A 22,214-nucleotide genomic window follows, 5' to 3' on the forward strand; every position below is an offset into this window, starting at 1 on the left:
ACAACTGAGTTGTAGTACGGATGCAGTGTTAGCAGTGGCAATGAAAGCAGCATAGCAGATGCAGTGTTTGAGAGGGAGTTGTAGTACAGATGCAACAATGGCAATGTCATGGGCAACAGTACAGTAGCAATAGTAGCACAATGTTGGTGGCAACAATAGTGCAGAAAGGAAGTGCTTCATAAACAGAGCAGCATGCAGATGGACATTGTTGCTAGAGCACTTTCCTCGCTAAGAGGGAGTGTTAGTTTTTGGTAGCATCGAAAGTGCTCTAGCTTTGAAAATTGGTAGAGAGGCTAAGGTACATGATCTAAAGAACCCAGAAACTGTTTGGTGAAATTCCACCCGGATTGTATTTTATTAAAATAATTAATATTTTTAATGGGGTCCCTAAGTCTAAACAATGGGTATTAATCAAAATATGGGTGAGAATGATCTAGAAGGCAGATCAAGTCATGTTTTAATCTTAGCCGTTGATTAGAGACTTAATCTCGACTGTTGAAGACTCAACAAGAAAAGTATAAAATTGAGGCTTGGGGTTCATTTGGAAACACACACGGAGAGAACGAATTGATCAAGAATTCGATTCCTAGGGCAGGGTTTGCTAAGGATTTTGAACTAAGTGATCATTTTGCAGCAAAGGAGCAAGTGAGAATCCGAGAGAAGGAATTTTCGGAGAACAGAGACAGAGAAGCAGGGAGAGCCAACAGAGTAGAAAAGTTGCCTGTCACACAGAAGCCAGAATTTCCAGGAACAACCGTAACTGTTGGAACAGTTGGGAAAGCTGATGTAGAGGGAAAAAGCCGGAATTGCCAGGAACAACCGTAACTGCCGGAACAGTTGGGAAAGCTGACGCAGAGGGAAAAAGCCAGAATTGCTGGGAACAGTCGGAATATCCTGGAAAGTTGACGCAGAGGGAAGAAGCCGGAACTGCCGGGAACAACCGGAACTACCGGAATTGCTAGAACAACTAGGAAACTTGACGAAGAGGGCAGGAGAGGTGACACAAAAATAGTCGGGGTTAGCCAATCTTGTGCCGGATCAGCCAGAATTCTGCCTAGTGAAGTGATGTAAAATTCACTCAGATTTTCCGCCAGTATTTTCTTTGTAAAGTATTGCTAGATGAGCATCCTAGATTTGTATTCAGATATTTCTCCTGCATAATAATAAAAGTAAAACCCTTAGAGCTGCTGCATCAGTTTTCCCACATTGGGTTTTTCCGGGGATTGTTGTGTCCAAAAATAAGTGTGTCCTATGTATCTTGTTCTTTGCTTTGTTTTCTGTTTCATGAGATCAAATATTTAATTAGTGTAGGCTACAAAAGTAATTTGCTTTAGTATTCAGAAGAATAACTTGATGAATGTAATTTAAAAATCAAGTAGGTGAAGTAGATTCAGATTTGCTGCAATAGGGGTTCCTTCCGGTCTAGGAATTTTCACCGGCTCTGCGTCACCCTTCTTGCTGGTCAATTTGCCTCCGAAACTTTGACTCTTGGCCCTTCCGGTATCACACCCCAGCTTCTGGCTCTAGAACTCGACTCTTCAGCAAATTTTGAATCTCCTCTTAGTTTTTGCGTCCCCTCAGCATGGCTTTGCGTTGCCTCTTCTGGCTCTCTCTTTACCTCCCCTGCAATGTATCCCAGGATTAGGAAACTCTCCAACCAGAAAACTATCCCTGCCCCTCATTGCAAGAAATCTTCTCAATGACTTCTTCGGAAACTGCTGTGCCGCTCTCTTGAGAAATCGATCTCTTGATCTCACTCAATGTGTCTTCCAAATGGCCATCGAAGTCCTTATAATCTTCTCATTGAGTAATCAACGACCCATATTAGATTCTAATCAATGGCTCAAATCATTTTGACTTGATCTCAGTCTTTTTCTAGAAGATTCACACCCAATTTTATTACTACCCTTTAATAATTTTAATTTCCTAAGTTTAGACTTAGGCATCCATTAAAAATAATTAATTATTTTAATAAAATTGTCTCCGGGTGGAATTTCCCAAAACGATTTCTAGGTTCTTGGAATACATGTGTCCTAGCCTCCTTGCAAATTTTGTGGCTTAGAGCACATCCAATTCTACCAGAAATCAACAAGCATACCCTAAATCGCTATGCCTCGGAACTGCTAGAAAGATGACGTCCTGGCTGACTCTGCCTCTGGAAGTGACTCGCTTGGCCACCTAGAGATTTTCCGAACCAACTACAACTGAATCACCCTTCCACTCAGCAAAATCGACCTCCCTTTGAAGCTATATGCGCTAGCTCTGCGCAAACTATTTGGGAAATATGACCCTTCTGCTGTTGACTCTACGAAATTGGAAAACTTCCTCCAGACTCACTGTCTCTCCCCCTCTCTATCTCTGCATCCTCTCTCTTGCTCGAACTCTTGCGGCAGAACGTTACTCTCTGGAAAATCGAATTGCCAAAGGAAACTCGCTTCCAAGTGTGTTTCTTCATCTACCCATTGACCTCTACTTATAATCTCCTGCTAGAACTCCAACAACCACGATTAAAACTTAATCGATGGTTGAGATCATCTCTGAGTTGATCTGTGTGAGTTTCTAGAGAATTCTCACATTTCTCAATTAATTCCTATTAATTAACCACTTTTCCTAAGTTAGACTTAGGAAATTTTTAATTATGGTCTAGTTAGAAATCGTTTCTGGGTTTTGGAGAACTCTTGTGTTTTAGCTTTTTCACAAAGTCTCGAGACTAGAACACCATCCAATTCTACAAAAACTAACAAGGGAGAGAGAACACAGAGAGGATTTTTGCATTGTAGCAGCCCACGGGCCACAGGCCATACTTTTTTGTATTGACATCCATTTTGTATTCAGAGAAAGAGAGTAGGGTAGCCCCACCTTTCAGTTGGGGTTTCTCCTGAAAGGGTTTGCCAAGATAGATCTTGTGTCAAATGTGGTTCATGAGTTTTTATTTCGTTCTTCTCTATTTTCTGCATAAATTTTAATTTGCATGCACACACTATAAACACTAATCTATAGATCTAGAAATCTAAAGAGAAATAAACCCTAATAGCGTAGATTTCATATTTTTAAGTATAATATATCAGATATGTTGTGATGAATTGTCCAATGGAGTATCCACGATAGTGTACAAATCAACTTGTGACCTTTACATTGAAATGAATCTTCGCTCCATAATTGGTATTCAATATTGATAATTCACATTTAGCAAGGCTGGGTAACCGCTTGGTATATTGAGCTTGTCAATAATTATTTCATTTTCCAATTGATCTTGTGGACAACCTACTTTTAATAATTGTTGGTGTATTTTCTGAGTAGTAGCATCTTATGATTGGATACATTTGTTGTTGGATAATCACTTGATTGCCTTGATGGTATAAACTAAGCAGACTGGTCAGTTCTCTCACACATTGAGCATACATTATGAATAATTCATCACATATGGGTTAGAGTACTTGAATGTTTGATCATTATCTTGACTGGTGATATCCTAATGCTATCTTTCATTGTTGGCTTATCATGGTTTTACAAATCTGGTTAAAATAGAAGTCAATGTGTTGATGGTGTCATTTAACCCTTATTTTGCTTGCAGCCAAACACAAGTTTATAATTAACTCTTAATCCACAAACTGAAACTTGTGTTCTACTGGTAATTTGTTAAACTATTAACTTGCATGACTCATTTCTTCACATTCCATGTAAGTGATGCTTTGATTGATAATTCTCATAATCAATTTAAGCAAACTAATATTCATGCTTCTACACAATCTAGCTAGATTGACCATAGAGACACCCCCTTAGACTAGGATAATTTCCTTTACTTTAGTCTAATGAGTGGGGCAAGGTGTCATGTTCCCATTTTTATTTTTCTTCATAGTCCAGCCAAGGTGGATTCCCAAGGTAGGGGATGGCCAGGTCAGTGGAGCAGGTTTTATGTCGTCAGGGGTCTCGATGGAGTTTTGAGGAGTTTTTATAGGATTTGATGGCATTCGCTTGGCATATTCCATCATCCACGCAATTTTCCTTTCATTTCATTGCATTTAGACAACTTTCAAAAATCAATGTTATTATTGGGCATAACTTAATTACTTATGCTCGAGGTGGCATTCCGGGGAGATTAATTGATGGAACACCTCAATGTAATAGCTCATTGGAACCGGAATGAGATGATCTACATGATGGGATGGTTAGATACGAGTTTCAATGACCTAAGGAGACGAGGTGGCCAATTTACCCCTTTTCCACATTAAAAAGAATATTTTAATTGAAATAAAAGAGGGGAAAGTGCTTCATGATTAAAATAATAATAAAATAGAAGGTTCTAGAGGAGTCCATCAAATCTATAAAAGAGGAGGAGGAGACCATTGGAGGACATCTTGGATTTGAGATTTCTTCTTGTGGAGAGGTTTGAGAACGTGGTTCTCTACTTCAGCAGTAGCCCCAGGACAGAAACCCTCAGGTGATTCAGTGAGAGTGGGCGAGCGCCCATTTCTTCCCTTGGTGGATCCATTCAGGGTTCACAGGTTGCAGTGATTTTCAGTTTAATTTGGGAGGCCCATTGTGGCATTATTGTAGATTTGTTGAGGCAAACTATCTCAGCTATTTTGTTATTCCAGCATGTAAAACCCCAATTCATTTATTATAATAAAGCTGAGATTGTTTCTGCTTATCATGTTATAGAAATTGCATGCTTTTTATATGTTATATTTTACATGGCAATCTTCTGTTTATGAGTAGATATTTTATGGGAACTGTTTGTTCCGAATTTTCTCCATTTGGAACATTACACAAGGCCACTGTGACAGTGGGTGGCTTGCATGTGAGTTGCTCCTGGGCTCTCCTGTTGGGGTCATGACTTTTCATATTAAGAGACAGTTTGAGTTGTAACATGAGGGGTGGCCCTTTGCCTAATCTTCCCTAAACCTAAATATCTCACCCTTGACATCCTAAGAGTGTGTTCAGGTTGTGTAAAGGGTGTGGAACCTTGTACCTCCTCCATTACATGGTTCCAGGTTAGTGTTGCAGAAGTCAGACTTGAAAAAAGCTCGAAAGTCGTTATTAGCTCAGAAAATAAAAAAATGCAGGAATTAATCAATAACAGCTTGGCAAGGGTAAACATGGACTTGAAAAACTTGGCAATCTAAAAAACTAGAAAAGGTAGAAAACTCACAAGAAACCAGAGAGTTATGCAACATTGGTTGAAGGTGGATCCTATTGTGGGAAGTTATTGTTTAGAGAAGAACAAAGCTTATTAGAGGATAACGTAGAATGATTGCATGTAGCGATGGTAAACCCCAAATTTGCCTTTACAACTAGAGGGTGAAGATCCAACTAGCTTTCATCAGGTTGGTACTTAGTGTTAGGTGCATAAGATTTCATGGTGATCAGACTCCATTTCATAGGAATATTCACTAGATTTGGAGGAATTGCTATTTTTAGTACTTTGGAACTAGAATTCCAAGGTCCACATGTCAGAGGTGATTACATATTTTTGGTCCTTCAAAACTCATGATGCCAATGATCTTTTTTAGGATGACATGCAGAGATTTTCATGACACTGCTATTTTTAGTAGTTAGGGTTCTAGGGCTTGCACATGGATTGTTTTTTATTAACTAAACAAATATTGAATTTACTCTTGCATGATATAAATTAGATTTGCAATTGTTGAACAAGTTTAGTTACTTTGGCATAGTTGCAATTACACTTTGTACTTGTCTCTTAATATATATATAGCAAAATTGTGGATTAAACGAAGTTTATACTTAAAGAATTCATCGTTTACTTTGGTTGTCGTTGGTTGTTACAAATCTGGTCTTACATCTTGCATATCATAAATATTTGGAATTGTAATCTCTTTGAGCTTAAGTTTAGACTAGTGGAGGAGTTTGAGCATGTGGTTTTCATCATTAGGCTCAAATTTGGAAATTGCCTTTATTAAGTGACATAAAACCAGATTTGAGTTTGATCCACAAATATGAAATATCTTATTTGCTTTAACATCTAAGTGGATTTATGCGATGTATGCTTAATGCTAAAATCAACTTGTATGAAGCTTTAAATCACTAAATATTGAATTCTTTATTTCTTGCAAACCTATATCTTCCATTGGATTTAATTATTTATCGTTAAAGTAAGTCCTGGAATTTGTGGTCAATCACCTTAAGATTTATTTTCTTAGGCTTACAGAATCATTGTATAATTAAGGGATACCCTCCTTGTCCTTTACTGAGCAGACCAAAAGTGAAGAGGAGGTTGTATTGAAGGGAAAATGATATAAATTCTATTAATTACGCCAAGGCTACATCTGTGGATTGGGCTTTTTCTACTTGGATGCTAGTCGAAGTGGTAACAATGAGCACTCTGGACTATGGAGTTGCATTTATATATATGAATTGAACATTAGTAATGGGGGTGACAGAGATATGAAGGTTTGGATCCATCATGTCCCCTATGCCAAACCTTTCTTCTTTGCAAGTACATCATGCATAACATCATCCCTTAGAGATTATGTAGTCGTCTTTCACCTTGCAAAACTGTGCAGTCCCCACATGGAGCCAATTGTTAGTACCCATACATGTACGGGGTTTTGAGCATTGGGGCTAGAGGAGGATGATCTCATTCTTTGATGGATGATTTTATTTTTTGAAGCACTGCTCTATGTATCCTGATGAATTATCTTCATTGAGAGTCATTATTGATGGCATATTTCATAGTCTTAGTGCAAAGGTTTCATGGAAAAGTTGTATGTTTAGCATGATGAGATTGTAGGAACAATGTTTGAGGTCAAGGCATCTATTTGAGGAGAGTTTTTCCTTTTCTAAAGAAGATTTATCATCAAACATTTGCACGGGCACACCCTTTAGGTATGTTGATAATATCTTGATTTGTCAAAGACTCAAAATGAGTAGAAAACAAGAGAAGCACTCCACCTTCTTTGGGATTTTTATTGATATTTTTGGAGAGGAAGTTGCTAGAAGATCCCTCATGACCAAAACCTTACCTTGAAGATAATTTGAGAACTTATTTCAGGATGGATCCATAACCTTCTAGAGTGTTATTTATGATATTTTATCAAGGTTGATCAAAGAGCTTCTAAAAGAAGTTCCTCTACAGTTATCTCTAGAACACACTTGTCTTCACATGAAGGGAGGGTACCCCACATAGAAGCATCTAGAAGCTCTTTTAGAAGTATTTGGCACTAATGATGGAAGCACCCTACTTAGAAGTCTCTAGAAGAGGACACCCTAGGAGTTTCTGGAAAGTTCTTTTGCTGCAAATGAAACTATAAATGGAGAACTCATTTGCAGATCAGAAGTTTAAGGGGTGGAAATCCCCCCTTTAAGGCTGAGGACGTTTCCATTTGCAGGTAGAAAGGGAGGAAGGGCTTTGATAAAATATGCTTTTCTTGGCTGGGCTGTAGATCACACTGAGGCATAGACTGCCAATATATCTTTTGCTGGTAAATCTTCTATTTTAGATGTGTTACAAATGTTTTTGTGGGCTGTTATGTCTTTTAGAGAAGGGTTTTATGAGAGGTGTTTAACTTTAGCCCCCTGGATCTCTTAATGTAACTGGTATTTTTAATGAAGGTAAAGGCTGCTGTTCATTCATGTTTACTGATTGTTTGTTGTGCTCTTTACTTCAATGGTTGAATCTTATCCTTCTTGGTGATGAATAGGATATGAAATGGCATCTTAATGAGCTTATAATACAGTTTCTTGTATCAATATGGTTGATTTAATTGGTTATGCTCATGTATAATATAACTTGCTAATTTCTCCTTTGCATTATGAATTCCTTCATCAAGAAATTATTTGGCTCCATTTGCCGAAAGGACAAGGCAGTTAGTCTTGCTTGTCTTCTCATCCTTTTATCTAAAGAAAATTATTAAACACACTAGATCACTAATCCAATTTTCAGATCTCTGTTAGTAGGACATATTACTGATTGATCTAGGGAATCCAATTTTGTGTTGGAGGAGAGCTGACCTAAAGCAAGGGGGGTGACCACTAAGGTGATACTGGATGGTGTCCTCAAGTTCTTCTAATTTTTGTACATGGATAACTGAACTTATTTTTTTTGTAGATCTTGGAGGTAATGCTCCAAATGAAAGAGCTCTAATGCTAACTCCTAAGCCATGTGTACCTCCAGGTCCATTACACCTACATTATTACTCTTTAACCCAAGCATCCTCAAGTCAAGTACAAGCCTCCATTCAAGCAATCAATTGTTCCCATGCTATCTAAGGCTTACTCCCCTCCTCCAATATGCCCTATGTCCCTCCTCCAAAGTGAATCATCATCTCAAGCAACCAATCACCATGTGTGTGCTACATAAAGAAACTCCGAGCTACCTAGGTCTCCAATGCTCCAAGGAAGTGAGCCACATAAGCATTGTGACGATGTCTAGCAATTCCTGAGCAAGGTAATTCCAATATGTATACCATCACAGTACAACCATGGGTAATGAAAACACTATACACCCCACATCACATGAAGCACCCCGAAGCATGGTGTAAACACTTTTGGAGTAACCACAAAAGTTAATAGGAGATGGTGCCATCACACTGTTAACAACTACTCAACTATATCATAATTTTCTCCAAATTCTATTTTCATGAAAACGACTTCTTGACTAAAGGTTCTAGCTAGTTCCATCTCTTCCCAAATTGTTAATAAATTTCCAAAATATATCTCACATCAATGAAATCAGTTTGTTTGGGCCACATTATTCTCTTGAGCATAGATTTAATTCTTTAAGCTAGGGATTTTGTAAGCATATTATAATCCATTGCCTCTATAGTTAGAGATCAATTTAGGATCCCCACTCTTAGGCTTTAGTTCTTTTCAATACACATGCACACACATATTGTTGGTGAGGAGAGGTTGGGAGGGGACATTGCAAGTGCACATAACCACATTGATATCAAAATTTTTGTCATGAAACACATCTTGAGACTCAAAGTAGCCTAGTGTCATACTTAGGTTTGGAGTTAAAGAAATGGTAGGCTATTTGTTGGAGGTTTGAAAAATTAAGTTTTTGATACAATGGACTATTGATTATGTTTAATGCAAACTATTGCAAGAGGTCCTACCATAATGTGGTGTACCGTGTGCTGCAAGTAGAATTATTAACATTATGCCATTATAAAATTTGACTGGATTCATAAATTTTTATGCTTATATAAGAATAAATGATCAACTTATTTTCCAATTACTTGCATTATTCTGCTATTTTAACATTTTTATGCTTTTTAGTGATGATATATTAATGAATGTTTTGGCATTGTTTGATTCATAGGTTTCTACTTGTCCAAGATGTAAAGGTGAAGGTGAGGTGATTACTAATCCATGCTATAGATGTGGCGGGGATAGTAGAGTTCGATCGAAGAAAACTATCAATCTCAACATTCCACCAGGTGTGAGTGGTGGCATTACTCTACAAGTTTCCAGCGAAGGACATTCTGGGCCAAAAGGGTATTACATTTTACTCTTTTTTTTTAATATGGTATTGCAGTGATGATGTTGCATAGAACACTAACATTGTTGTTCTTTATCTTTGATCCATGTAACCTACATTGAGATTGTGATAGATTTATTTTTTTAGTGCACTTTAACTTGACATTCATTACTTGTTTGTTGAATTATATTCATCAGAATATATATTGCTCAAGGGGCTAGCTCAACCAATTGTCACATATGTTGTTACACATTTAGCTAGTTCCATTGCCAGCAAGTGCCTAGTTCAAATCTTCAAATCCCTTGTAATATTCCTAATGGAAATATTCAATGTATAACAGAAACATGCACTAGACAATAGCAGAGAAAATATTGACAACACATAAATACAACACACCACATAGATTTAGAACAACTGTTGAGCCATTTTATTAATTATGAACTGCAAGGAGTACGTGTAGCAAGGAACAAGTGCACCTGGGCTTGCATAAGCAAGCTGGAGCAAACCCAGGTGGAAGAGGTATCCCCAAGAGCTAGTAAACTTCAACCCAATATCCTTTTCCGCAGACCCAGAAAATGGCAACAGCTGCTACACGGGAAATGCTGAGAATGACCCTCTCTGGTGCTCAGAATCACCTGAAAATGCAGCTGTAGCTTCTCCTAAAAATACTCTATCAAACCCAGAAAGTAATTTGCCCAACTCACAGCCACCAACTGACCCACAAAATAGTGTGAATTGCCTAGTGAGATAGGGAGTACACAATTCTGGAATTTAGTTGTAAATGCCCTCCAAATATCACCAAGAAATCTGCCCAAATAGCAGGAAATTCTTCTTCAAATTTTCCCTTTCAAATCCTCCCCTTCTCATGGAAAAATCCCCTTGCTGCAATGCCCTGTGAATTTACTCAGTTTGATGCCTGCACAGGCCCTAGGAAACCACAATTCTCTCCCCAATACTCCCCCACTCTCCGGGCTGCAAACCACCACAAATCTTTAGCATTGATCCTCCAGACTAGCCACAAATTTCTCGGAATTTATCTCCCTGTCCAGCTGGCTCCCTCAATAAGTGTGAATTCTCCTTTGCATCTTTGAACTCGCAGAACTGGGTGCAGACCACTGATCCCTGCTCCCAAAATTCACGAAGGTGCTAGGAAACTTCCCCTAGGGTGGCACTCTAGGTCCACCGAAGCAAGAGCTGAGATCTCCACCTGGAAATCTCTTTGTGCTAAGTAGCAATGTTGGCAAGGCTTAACAGCTCAAGCAAACAACTCAGTTCAGAAATGAAATTGTCAAAAGGCCCCAATTGATGCACCGCATCTTCTATTTATGATTGTTGCCTCCCTTTTTCTAGTGGGACCCTCCTTTGTTCCCTCTCCACAAATTCAAATTTTCCTCCAAGGGGTGCATATTTCCTTGTAGAGTGGTCCCCACAACCCACCAAACTCTAATTTTTACCCATCTTTCCTAAGTTTGGCACCAAAATTGTATTAATCCCAAAATTGCAAAATTGTGGAACTCCATTAACAGATTTTATTGAGAAGGGATATTACAGTCCTGGAATCCCAAATGTTCCTTGTCCTCAAGCAACTGTAATGCAGGGTGTTGTAAGAACTACTCACTCTCCCAAGTGGCGTCCTCCATCGACAAATATTTCCATCTGACCAAGTATTCTTTGATGACCCTGCCTCACAACTTCCTTTCCCGTGTCTCCGAAATAGCCTCCGGTGTTAGTACCAAGTGCCCCTCATCATCCAAAGGAGGCAACTTAGTGGCTGCAGTAACTTGTAGCCCCAAAGCCTTTTTCGGGCAAGAGACATGGAATACATTGTAGACCTCGCTTCCTTGGGGAAGCTCTAGCTCATACGTTACCTCCCCAACTCTCCTGGTTACGTTGTAAGGTCCATAGAAATGTGGCTTGAGTATTTTTGCACCCTTCTGCTTGAGCGTGGACTACCTGTATGGTTGGAGTCTCAAGAAGACTAGATCCCCAAACTCAAAATTGTTGAAATTTCTAAGTCTATCAGTTAGAAATTTAATCTGTATTCTTTTGGATTATTTCTTCTACTTGTTAATTCTGAACAAGTTATTTAAAACATATAAATAACGAAATAAACACAATACAGTTTCAACATCTACAGATCAACAACTGAAAGAAAACAAACACACAAGTGACACCGTTATTTTTGGACAAATGTCCCTGGAAAAACCCAATGCGGGAAAACTGATGCAACTATTCTGAGGGTTTATTAGTATGCAGTATTTCCTTGAGTACAACTGGGTGCCAAACTGGTAGCACCCATGTCCAGAAATTCCAGTTTCTATGTCTTATTATCTCATAAAAGAAAAGAAAAAGAAATCTGGATCTAATGAAACTAGCTTTATTCCACCAAAACTCCGGCTTATTATCATTTTGGCCAAGTGAAATCCCACCTTTTTGCTTGTTGCATATCGGCGAGCCGTAAAGTGCATACATAAATGCACTTTCTCATGCCCCAGGTCGATCTCCTTCGGACCCTCGACTTACTAATTAATAGGTCACTTGACCAACATAGGAGGTCGACGGAATCCGCTCCCTACCGTTCGAGTGCATAAATGCTATCTCCCGTCACCTGACAAAGAAAAACAACCGGCAATAATATCTCTCTATTTGGAAACAGGCATACAGAAAACTTGTCCCACTAAACCCTCTCGAACAACTCTGAAGAACTGCATCAACCTCCTGCTGCTTTGCATTAGAGTCAGAACCCTCTATGTCAGCCCTTTGTGGCATTGCGCAACTTTTGGGACCCTCTGTGTCACTCCTGCAGCCCTATGCGTGGATGACGCAGGCCCTCTGGCCTCTGTGTTGTCTCTGCTGGGCTCTGTGTGGCCTGCTTCGACTGCTGTGTCTCGCTCTCTTCCTTTGCATTGGTATCTTGGCACTATCTTTGCCTCTCTGTCCAGTATTCACTGCCCCTCGCTGCTGATCACTGATTCGACTTTGCTTAGCAACCCCGCTCTAGCAAATCGAATGACTGATCACTTTGGTGTGTCCTCCAACTGACCTTCAAGCCCCCTCTTATACATTTCCTATTGTTCCTTCAATGACCAAGATTAAATCTGGCTTGATCCATGACTTTTGGAACCTTCTATCACAGTTTTATATTAATACCCATTAATATTTAATATTTCCTAAGTTTAGACTTAGGAACTCCATTAAAAATATTAATTATTTTAATATCTCCCAAACTGGATACAATCTGTCCAAACCATTTATGGTCTTAGAGATCTCATGTGCTTTAGCCTCTCCACCAATTTTCATGGCTAGAGCACATCCGATGCTACCTCAAATCAACACTCCCTCTTAGCGAGGATTGTGCTCTAGTAATATTCCTCATTAAGCATCACACTGATTATATGACACCGATACCTGTGATGATGCTAGGCCTCCCCGCCCAACATCCTCTGCACTGCTGTACCCTGTACTGCTGCCCATGGCCCTACCACTGCCATTGCTGCATCTGTACGACAGCTCCTTCTGCATTCGTGTTGTGTTGGTCCATCATCCCAACACTGCATCTGCTCTGCAACTCCCTCTCATCATGCTGCATCGTGCTACTGCACTGCAACTCAGCTACCGAGGAGCAAGTAACTGATCAATCAAAACTCTGACATCCCTATCAGGCTAGAAACACTCTTGATCCATGTTACTTGGGAGCGGGAGCGGGAGCGGGGAGCGGGAGCGAAAACGGGAGCGGGAGCGAAAACGGAGCGGGAGCGACCATTTTCAGAAGCTCCCGGTTTGGGAGTGAATCCCGGAGCGATTTTTAAAAAAAATATATATATTTTATATTTTTTAATTTTTGATACATATATGTCAACAAAAACATGTAGAATGATGAATTAGATATAAAAAACATAAAAAAGCATAGATTGAACCATATAACAACAATCATCTAGAAGTTATAATCTTCATCAACCACGTCCGCAAGTTAGTAACATAGTAACATACAACATATTGAGTCTCATGATTCATCAATCTTAAAGTTTCAAGCTTTCCAAATTCAATATATAACATTTATCATCATTGATCACCAAAGTTGTACTTGTAAGCTAAGTGTAACCATTACAACAAATAATATCTAACATGAAATGAAATGTTATAAAATGAAATGAAATGAAACAACTTTCAACTTTCATGAAGCATCATATTCATAATTCATTACTAATGAGTTATACTTGCCAACTTCAAACTTAAATTGTCATATATTGTTTAAAAAAATATCATAATAAATATGAAAGAGTCAATAGTTATAAAAGCTACTAGAAACTAGAAAAGAGAAGTAAATCTATTATCTATTTCTTATGCTTGGGCCTCTTGCCACCACGAGAAATGTCTAATTTTTTAGTCTTGTTGCAAAATGAGGATCTTTGTCATTAATATCACCCTCCAAGCATTAATATCTAGAGGTATCTTTGTCATTACCTTTGTATTTGTATAGGGATCTTTGTCATTAATATCACCCTCTAAGCATTAACATAAGATAGAAAAAGCATAACATGTCAAGTCAAGATTTTGTTTGAGTGATGCGTACATTTTTAGAAGGGTCATGATAGAGGAGTTCGACAACCAATGTCACTAACATCAAGGTACATAGAGGGATTGGTACTCTTGATTAAATACGAGTTCCATACCCTAATACATCACAAAATTCAAAGGAAACATTGCAATCCCCCAATCCTGAAATCCTGAAAAACTGATAAGTCTGCTGGATTTTGAATGAAATCTAAAATTCTACTTTCTCCATATGAAATCCAATGAGGACGAAACCACTCTCAAACATCCTGAGTCATTTCATGGTAATGTTAAAAATTTAAGTAAAAGGATGAAAATGAAAATTAAAGAAAATGTCACTTTTACTTTAAGAATTTAACATTACCATGAATAACATATCAATACTAGGGCCTAGACTTGATCATTAAGCTGCCCCACTCAAAAACTATTTGTTTCTTTCAAAAAACATTGCATTTCGAACATTACTACAAAAAAAAAAAAATGCAAAAAAGGCAAAACGCTCCTGAAAGCGCTCCCGAAAAGGCAGGGAGCGAAATTTTTTTTAGGGAGCGCGCTCCCGAAATCGCTCCCGAAAAGGAGCGATTTCGGGAGCGCGCTCCCGACCCGCTCCCGAGTCGCTCCCGCCCGGAGCGCGGATTGGGAGCGGGAGCGAGGGGGGGGGAGGGCACTCCCCCGCAACACTGCTCTTGATGCTGAAGCTCTCTCTGCTGCTAACAAGTGCTCCCTCTACTGACCTCTGCGCTGCTGCAACAACTCTCTGCATCTCGCACCGCTGCAAACCCCTCTATGCCATATTGCATTGTTACAACACTCTTCGTGCCTCTCGCACTGTTGCAGCTTGCTAGCCTCGCGCTGCCCAGGGACTCCTGCATTGTAGCACTCTCTGCCGCTCCATCCACATCCGTCTCTACCGACATCCGCCAGTCCTGCTACTCTTTCTTCGAGGCTCCCGTAGCAAGGTATAATCCAAGAGGTTGGGTACCTCAAGGATCCTACCCCTCATCGCCTTTAGTCCTCTAGACTATAGCTTGATGTCTCCCCACCTCTTCTCTAGAGGTACATGAGAACTCATGGCACAATCGTCATCCTCCTCGACCTCCTTCTCTGCCTTCGCTAGTGCTGCCTTAGAGTCAGACGCCTCTCTCTTGTTCTTCTTCCTTAGACACTGGTTTGTATAATGACCCAGTTCCCCACAATGGAAGCACTTGACCTTGGAGAGGTCCTTCTTCTTCCTCTTCTCCTGCTTTCCCGCAGATGTTAGAGCTGCATCCTCTTCCTCTTCCTTCTTGATCTGGATTCCTTTGCTGCTATTTCCTGTCTTGCTCAACTGCCCGATCTCCTCTTGGCGAAGAGCTGCCCACAGTTCTTCCCAATCTGGAACATCCGTCCTGCCCAGTATGCTCTGGACAAATGTCCCCACTCCTCGGGGATTGCGTTAAGTGTGGTCCTCGCCAACATCTCCTCATCTGGTGTGGCCTCTATGGAAGTCAGTTGGTTCTGAATCTCCTTCAACTGACCGAGGAAGTGATCTATCTGCTCCCCTTTCTGCATTTGGTATGACCGTAACTGATTCTCAAGTAACATCTTCTTCTGCACGAAAGTATGTTGGTACAATTTCTTTAGGGCGTCCCACATTTCCTTTGCTGTCTCCTTCTCAGCAGTATGTTGGACCACATGATCCTTGACCCCATCAAGGATGATGCACTTTGCCCTGGCCATTGCCTCCTCGAACTTTTCATTTTCAGTCGGGTCAACTGGGATCACCGTTGTTCTCAAGGCAAAGGTCTTGATGCGATGTCTATCTAGAATGGACAGGATCCTGGCCTTCCAGACCACAAAGTTGGACGTCCCGTCCAACTTGTCCTGATCCCTCAGCGCATTCATGGCCATCTCTATGCTCTTTTGTCGACTCCTCTGAGTCTCTCTACCTCCTTTCGGAAGTTCTTTTTTCGATTCCTGCTGAGTCTCTCCATCTCTTGCCTGGAAGTTCTTTGCTATACTCCCTTTGGGTCACGATTTCCCTTTTAGAAATGCTCCTGCCAATCATCAAGTTGCACCTCTTCGATCTTCTGTGCACTTGCAACATTGATCCAGATTCCTTGGCTACAAATTCGCCTCAGTAGCAACTCTCTCTACCTTGGTTTTGCCCTGTTAGGTACTGTTCTTCCCATAGTACCCCACCAACTTTGCTCCCACAAACTAATCACAGCTTCCTATGCCCCAACAACTGAAGGACTGAGCCTGTAGGCTCTGCACAATCCCGACACTGGCAAAACAACTCCTTCAACCAACTGTGTCAACCCTCCTAGTCTTTGCGTGGCTTTGCGTGAGCCTCTTTCGGCCCTCAGCCTCTATGTTGTCCTCTCTCTGGCACAGACTAACGACACAGTCCCTCTACGTCAACCCTTCTTCTGTCGCTTCTGCAAGGATCAACTTTTGTCACTTGGGGCAACTGATTCTGTTGCAAATGCTCTCCTTAGCTAATGCCTTCAACTCTCCTGTGATCTGCAACCACATTCTGATAACATGTTGAAATTTCTAAGTCTATCCGTTAGAAATTTAATTTGTATTCTTCTGGTTTATTTCTTCTACTTGTTAATTCTGAACAAGTTATTTAAAACATATAAATAACGAAATAAACACAATACAGTCTCAACATCTACAGATCAACAACTGAAAAAAAACAAACACACAAGTCACATTGTTATTTTTGGACAAATGTCTCCGGAAAAACCCAATGCGGGAAAACCGGTGCAGCTATTCTAAGGGTTTATTATTATGCAGTATTTCCTTGAGTATAACTGGGTGTCAAACTAGCTCACCTGACAGAGAAAACAAGTAGTACTAATACCTCTCTATTTGGAAGCAGGTATTCAGAAAACCTGTCCCATGAAACCCTCTCCAACAACTCGAAAGCACTATGTCAGCCTCCTGCTGCTTTGCGTCAGCCTCAGAACCTTCTGCGTCAGCCCTCTGAGGCACTGCGTAGTCTCTACGACCCTCTGCGTCACTCCTGCAGCCCTCTGCGTGGATGACACATGCCCTTTGGCCTCTGTATTGTCTTCGCTGGGCTCTGCGTGGCCTGCTCTGGCTGTTGCATCTCTCTCTCTGCCTCTGCGCTGGTCTCTCGACACTGTATCTGCCTCTCAGTCCAGTACTCACTGCCCCTCGCTGCTGATCACTGATTCGACTTTGCTTAGCAACCCCGCTCTAGCAAATCGAATGACTGATCACTCTGGCGTGTCCTCCAACTGACCCTCAAGCCTCCTCTTATACTTTTCCTATTGGTCCTTCAACAACCGAGATTAAATCTGGCTTGCTCCATTACTTTTGGAAACTTCTAACCCAGTTTTATATTAATACCCATTAATATTTTAGTTTTCCTAAGTTTAGACTTAGGAACTCCATTATTTTTAATTATTTGAATATCTCCCAAACTGGGTACATTCTGTCCAAACCATTTCTGGGTCTTGGAGATCTCATGTGCTTTAGCCTCTCCACCAATTTTCATGTCTAGAGGAAATCCGATGCTACCCCAAATCAACAAAAATGGCTCTTGACTCTGCCCTTGTCTACATACAGCTTTTGTTGGTTTTGTGCCATCTGCTAATTATCCTTGAGGGCTCTAAGGATATCCTGACTCTCCTGTATCTAAGCCTTGGCACCCGAGGCCCTACTGTCTCCAAAAGCCACATCAGCAAATGTTAGTGCATCATAACCGTACAAGGCATAGAAAGGGGACATACCTTTAAACATATGATGGGTGGTGTTGTAGCAGTACTCACCCAGATGTAGCCACTTCACTCACGCCTTTTGCTGCCCAGTCACATAATTACGCAGGTAGTCCTCTAGCCACTTGTTTACTATCTCTTTCTGACCGTCCTTCTGCGGGTGATAACTTGTGCTAGGAGTGAGATCTGTCCCCACAAGCCTAAACAACTCCTACTAGAATCCCCCCATAAACCTGCTGCCCGATCACTCACAATGGTCTTAGGGAGACAATGGAATCTAAACACCCCCCTAAAAACAACACAACTACTTGTGAGGCTAAATATTGAGTTGGGATAGCGAAGAAATGGGCGTACTTGGTTAAACAGTTTACCACCACATAGATACAATCTCGTCCCTAGACCACTGGTAACCCAGTGATGAAGTCCATCGAGATGCTCTCCCATTTCCTCTCAGGAATAGGGAGAGGCTGCAATAGTCCTGTTGGGTGCATCTGCTCCACCTTGTTTGTCTAACAGTTATCACACTCCCTGACATGCCTCAACACATCCTCCTTGAGGCCCTTCCATGTGAAGTGCTCTCTAATGGCCCTCCACATCTTGAGGAACACCTAGTGACCTGCTAAGGGTGAGTCGTGGGTTGCTTGCAAAATCCTTTCCTTCAGCTGGGAGCCAAGCACCAAATAAATTTTGTCTTTGTAGTAAATCATCTCATGCATCACCCTGTACCGATCATCATTCGCCACACCATCAAGGATCTTGGATTCACGCTTATCCTTGGAGTACTCAACTAGTAGTTGTGCTCTCCAATCAGGGGTGATGCTCATGAGTGAGAGGGTCGTAGGCCTCCTAGACAATGCATCTGTGTTAATTTTAGGTATGTTCTATGTTTAGAGCAATTTATTCAATTTTCACAGTTAGCTCAATATCTTTTCTAGATTAGCAATCACATCAACATTAAAGTAAACTGCAGATAGAACATAAACATAGATCGCAGAAGACAAGCCAAGACAAGAGGACACAAGATGTGGCGCTAGCCAGGGACAAACCCCAATGTGGGGAAACCCTTGATCAATTCTTTTTATATGTTCTTCAATAGTTCAACAGAGAGAGAGAGAGAGAGAGAGATAATACATTTACAACAGAAGTCAACACTTTGACTTATTTAAATAAGAGCATAGATCATCTCTAAGAAGATGATATATGAGATAGCTAAACTCAGTTGAAGACATGCTGCTTCAACTGATTCTCCAAGGTGACTCCTTCACCTATCATTGTGTTGTACCTCGTCATCATGCTGCACCTCACCGTGCTGCACCACGCTGCACCCATCATCACTATGCTGGACCTCATAACCATGTTGCACACATCATACTGTTGTACCTTATGATGCCACTGCCGTTCCATGTGCCATTGTTGCACCATGTTGCCACAGCTATACTATGTGCCAGAGCTGCACCATGCTAGCCACTGCTGTCCCATGTGGCATACAACTGTCCCACTGTTTCATTGCTGTACAATGTCATTGCTGTCCCAATTGTATCACTGCTGCACAATGTCATCGCTGCTGCAATTGTATCATGCCATCATACTACTAGCACTGTTGTCCCATTGTTAGTGACATTGCTGCTCCTATGTGGCAGTATCCAACACCTAAGAAACTCCTCCACATGACTGCTAATAGATTCTCCAAGTGTCTAATACATCAATGAATAATCACTGTAGATGTTGCCACTGGTTAGGGCATCTAACCATCAAGTCTACCCCTCCACTTTGGCTACTACAGGCTGCAAACAAATCCCATTCAAACTGATCCAAAATCATGGACCCAACACAATGTGCTTTGCTCTCCCTATTGGCATGATATGGTTAAGGCCATCAATGAAGCCCCAAAAGGAAACAAGAGCCCCAACTATGAGAAAGCTAGAACATTGTTATTAGAAAGACATAAAACAAAGGTTCAAAGAGCTTTGACACGTTTTACAAATGAGTGGGTGGATTGTGGGATATCCATTGTATTAGATGGGTGGACAAATATTAGGAACCAACATTTGATAAATGTTCTTGGTGTTTCTGCTAGTGGTGCAGAATATCGATAGTAGATATAATGTAGACTAGTATTGTTAGAAATGTTCTAACTGGCAATTTAATAATCATTGTCTTTAACTTGATTTCAAAGCTTCAGTATATGAAAGGCCCATTACTTTGCCTCTTGTTCTTTTGAAAAAGGTATTTTGGTAACTTAAGCCTCTTACATTTTCATTCCGTGGCAAATATGGATGCTATCAATGTTGTTAGTTATATATACATATATTGGTTGTCATTTTCTATGCTTGCATCCATGAAATTGATGTTTTTCTCTACTTGAGTACCTTAAAGTCTGGATTTGATCTTACAGTACTGCCTACGGGAGATCTTTGACTAATTAATCTTATGATGAGCAGGGGTCCAGCTGGTGATCTATATGTGTTTCTTGATGTGAAGGAAATGCCAGGAATTGAAAGAGATGGTGTAAACCTCCACTCCAAAATTAATATCAACTATACTGAAGCGATCCTTGGAACAGTAGTAAAGGTGATCTCTCTGTAAAAGCCTGGATGAAAAATCAACCATTTTCAATACTATCATGCTTTGAATAAGGCTGAATCTAGACAGAACTCAAAAGCTGCACAAGATTGTACAAACAGATCATTGTGATCATGCAATAACAAAAGCGACATTGTCTGGAAGATCCATATTTTTTATAAAACAATTTGATCCATCTAGGCACACTCTGATGTTTGGAATAGGGCTGAATCTAGGAAAAAATCAAGTCATTCACAGCGGCTACACTGATTGTTTTGGATTTGTAATATTAAATGCAACATTGTTTGAATTATTCAATATATTGCATAAACTCTTTCATATCTGAATTTCTTGTAACATTGGCTTGTCCACTTATACCCAAGTCATATGCCTCACATATATGTGTAATAGTGTACAACTACACGTGGAAATGATTGCTTATAGGTGAGGATCTTGGGCCAGGTGTAGGTACAACCATATAAGTAAGCATTGTCTTATTGGTGCAAGAACATATTTGCATAGCTCAGAGGTAATTGGAACTCATAGTATTGATGATCTAGCCCAGATCCTAGATAGATGTTAAATGATATTATTGCCTTAAATATAATAGTTTGTATTGATTGTTTATATGGGTTTAATGAATTTGATTTTGTTGAATAATCATGATAAAGATGCTTATGTGATATCCGTTGAGATGATTATCATATTTATGATGTTATGTGAACATATGATTCCATTTATTATGATGATTTAATGCTATAGCTTGAAAAATTATATGTTATGCTATAGCTTGAAAAATTATATGTTATAATATTATGATTGTACTTTATGATGGGATGGCATCTAATAATTGCATATGGTTTTTAGGATGAGATGTTTAATGATGTCATGCATGAGCATGTATTGCCTTACTATTCAGGATGTGATAGCAATTATGTGGTGTTCTCATGACAACTTGTGAGAGTTAGCATGTTGATTAGTTTCTATGAGATGATGATATTATGGTTATAGCTAATGCATTGGTTGCATGTTGTGAGGTAGTGATTGATTTAAAATTCGCCAATGGGCCAAGAGGGCTAGTTTATTTGATGATTTCATGGGATCCCAAACTTATAAAGGAAAATATATATAAAGTAACACTTTATGAGCTGGGAACAAGTTCAATCAGTTACTTATGCTAGTGTTTCTTTTTCCTTGTATAATTCTTGATAGGACATGGGACCATCTTAAGAAGGTCAAGTGTCTGATTGGAGTTGTAATGTCCAAGTCTAAAGAATGGCTAGAGTATTACTTGTTGATGGAGTTGTGGGATTGGACTTCGATACCTAGGTTTGTGAATCCTAGTGAGCTGTGGTGGGAGTTTAGGTCATCCTTTCAAGATGCCTAGGGGTATGTGAGTACAACATTGGTTGCCTTGGTTTGGTGTCATAGAGTCCTAATAGACAGAGGTACGAGAGGCTTAAAGCTTGGTTATGAAAGTTGGGAAGAAATGCTAGAGTGTTGTATAGACTTTGTGGGAGCTTTTGATGCCTGCTATGGTCGGCGGGCCTTGTACTAGTTCAACATAGGGTGATGTGAAAGATACAAGGAGAAAATTTAAAATAAAAAAATAAAAAAAATAAATATGGTATGTATAATGTAACATAATCAAAGTTAACTTTAGGGTGAAGTTCCTTGAAGAAGGAGAGTATGTAATGCCCCATATTATTAAAGAAAAAAATGAAGTAAAGGATCATAATAAATAAATAACTATTTAAGTAATAAATGTTGAGAAATCAATTGGGCAGCAATTAGGGTGATTTCTCTTTACCTCAAAATTGCCTGTGAAGTTATGTTGGCCTCTTATTACTTTTATTATGTTCCTTTTTCATCAAACAATTACCAAAACCATAAACAATGAAGATCACAAAAGACAATGAACACAA

The 22,214-nt window shown here is 39.9% G+C and overlaps 1 protein-coding gene across 2 annotated transcripts in view; it reads left to right on the top strand.

Moving 5' to 3' along the window:
- Positions 1 to 22,214, top strand: part of LOC149223535 (uncharacterized) — a 316,798-nt gene that overhangs the window by 148,758 nt on the left and 145,826 nt on the right. For both annotated transcript variants that reach the window (XM_089385863.1, XM_089385865.1), the window contains 2 exons: positions 9,284 to 9,459; positions 20,169 to 20,298. In XM_089385863.1, coding sequence (XP_089241989.1) covers positions 9,284 to 9,459; positions 20,169 to 20,298 — 306 coding nt within the window. The remainder of the gene's footprint in view (positions 1 to 9,283; positions 9,460 to 20,168; positions 20,299 to 22,214) is intronic.

Source organism: Pinus tabuliformis, chromosome Q (genome assembly GCF_031772625.1).
Source record: "Pinus tabuliformis cultivar Carrire ecotype Pingquan chromosome Q, CPIR1, whole genome shotgun sequence".
In the NCBI taxonomy this organism is placed as follows: domain Eukaryota; kingdom Viridiplantae; phylum Streptophyta; class Pinopsida; order Pinales; family Pinaceae; genus Pinus; species Pinus tabuliformis.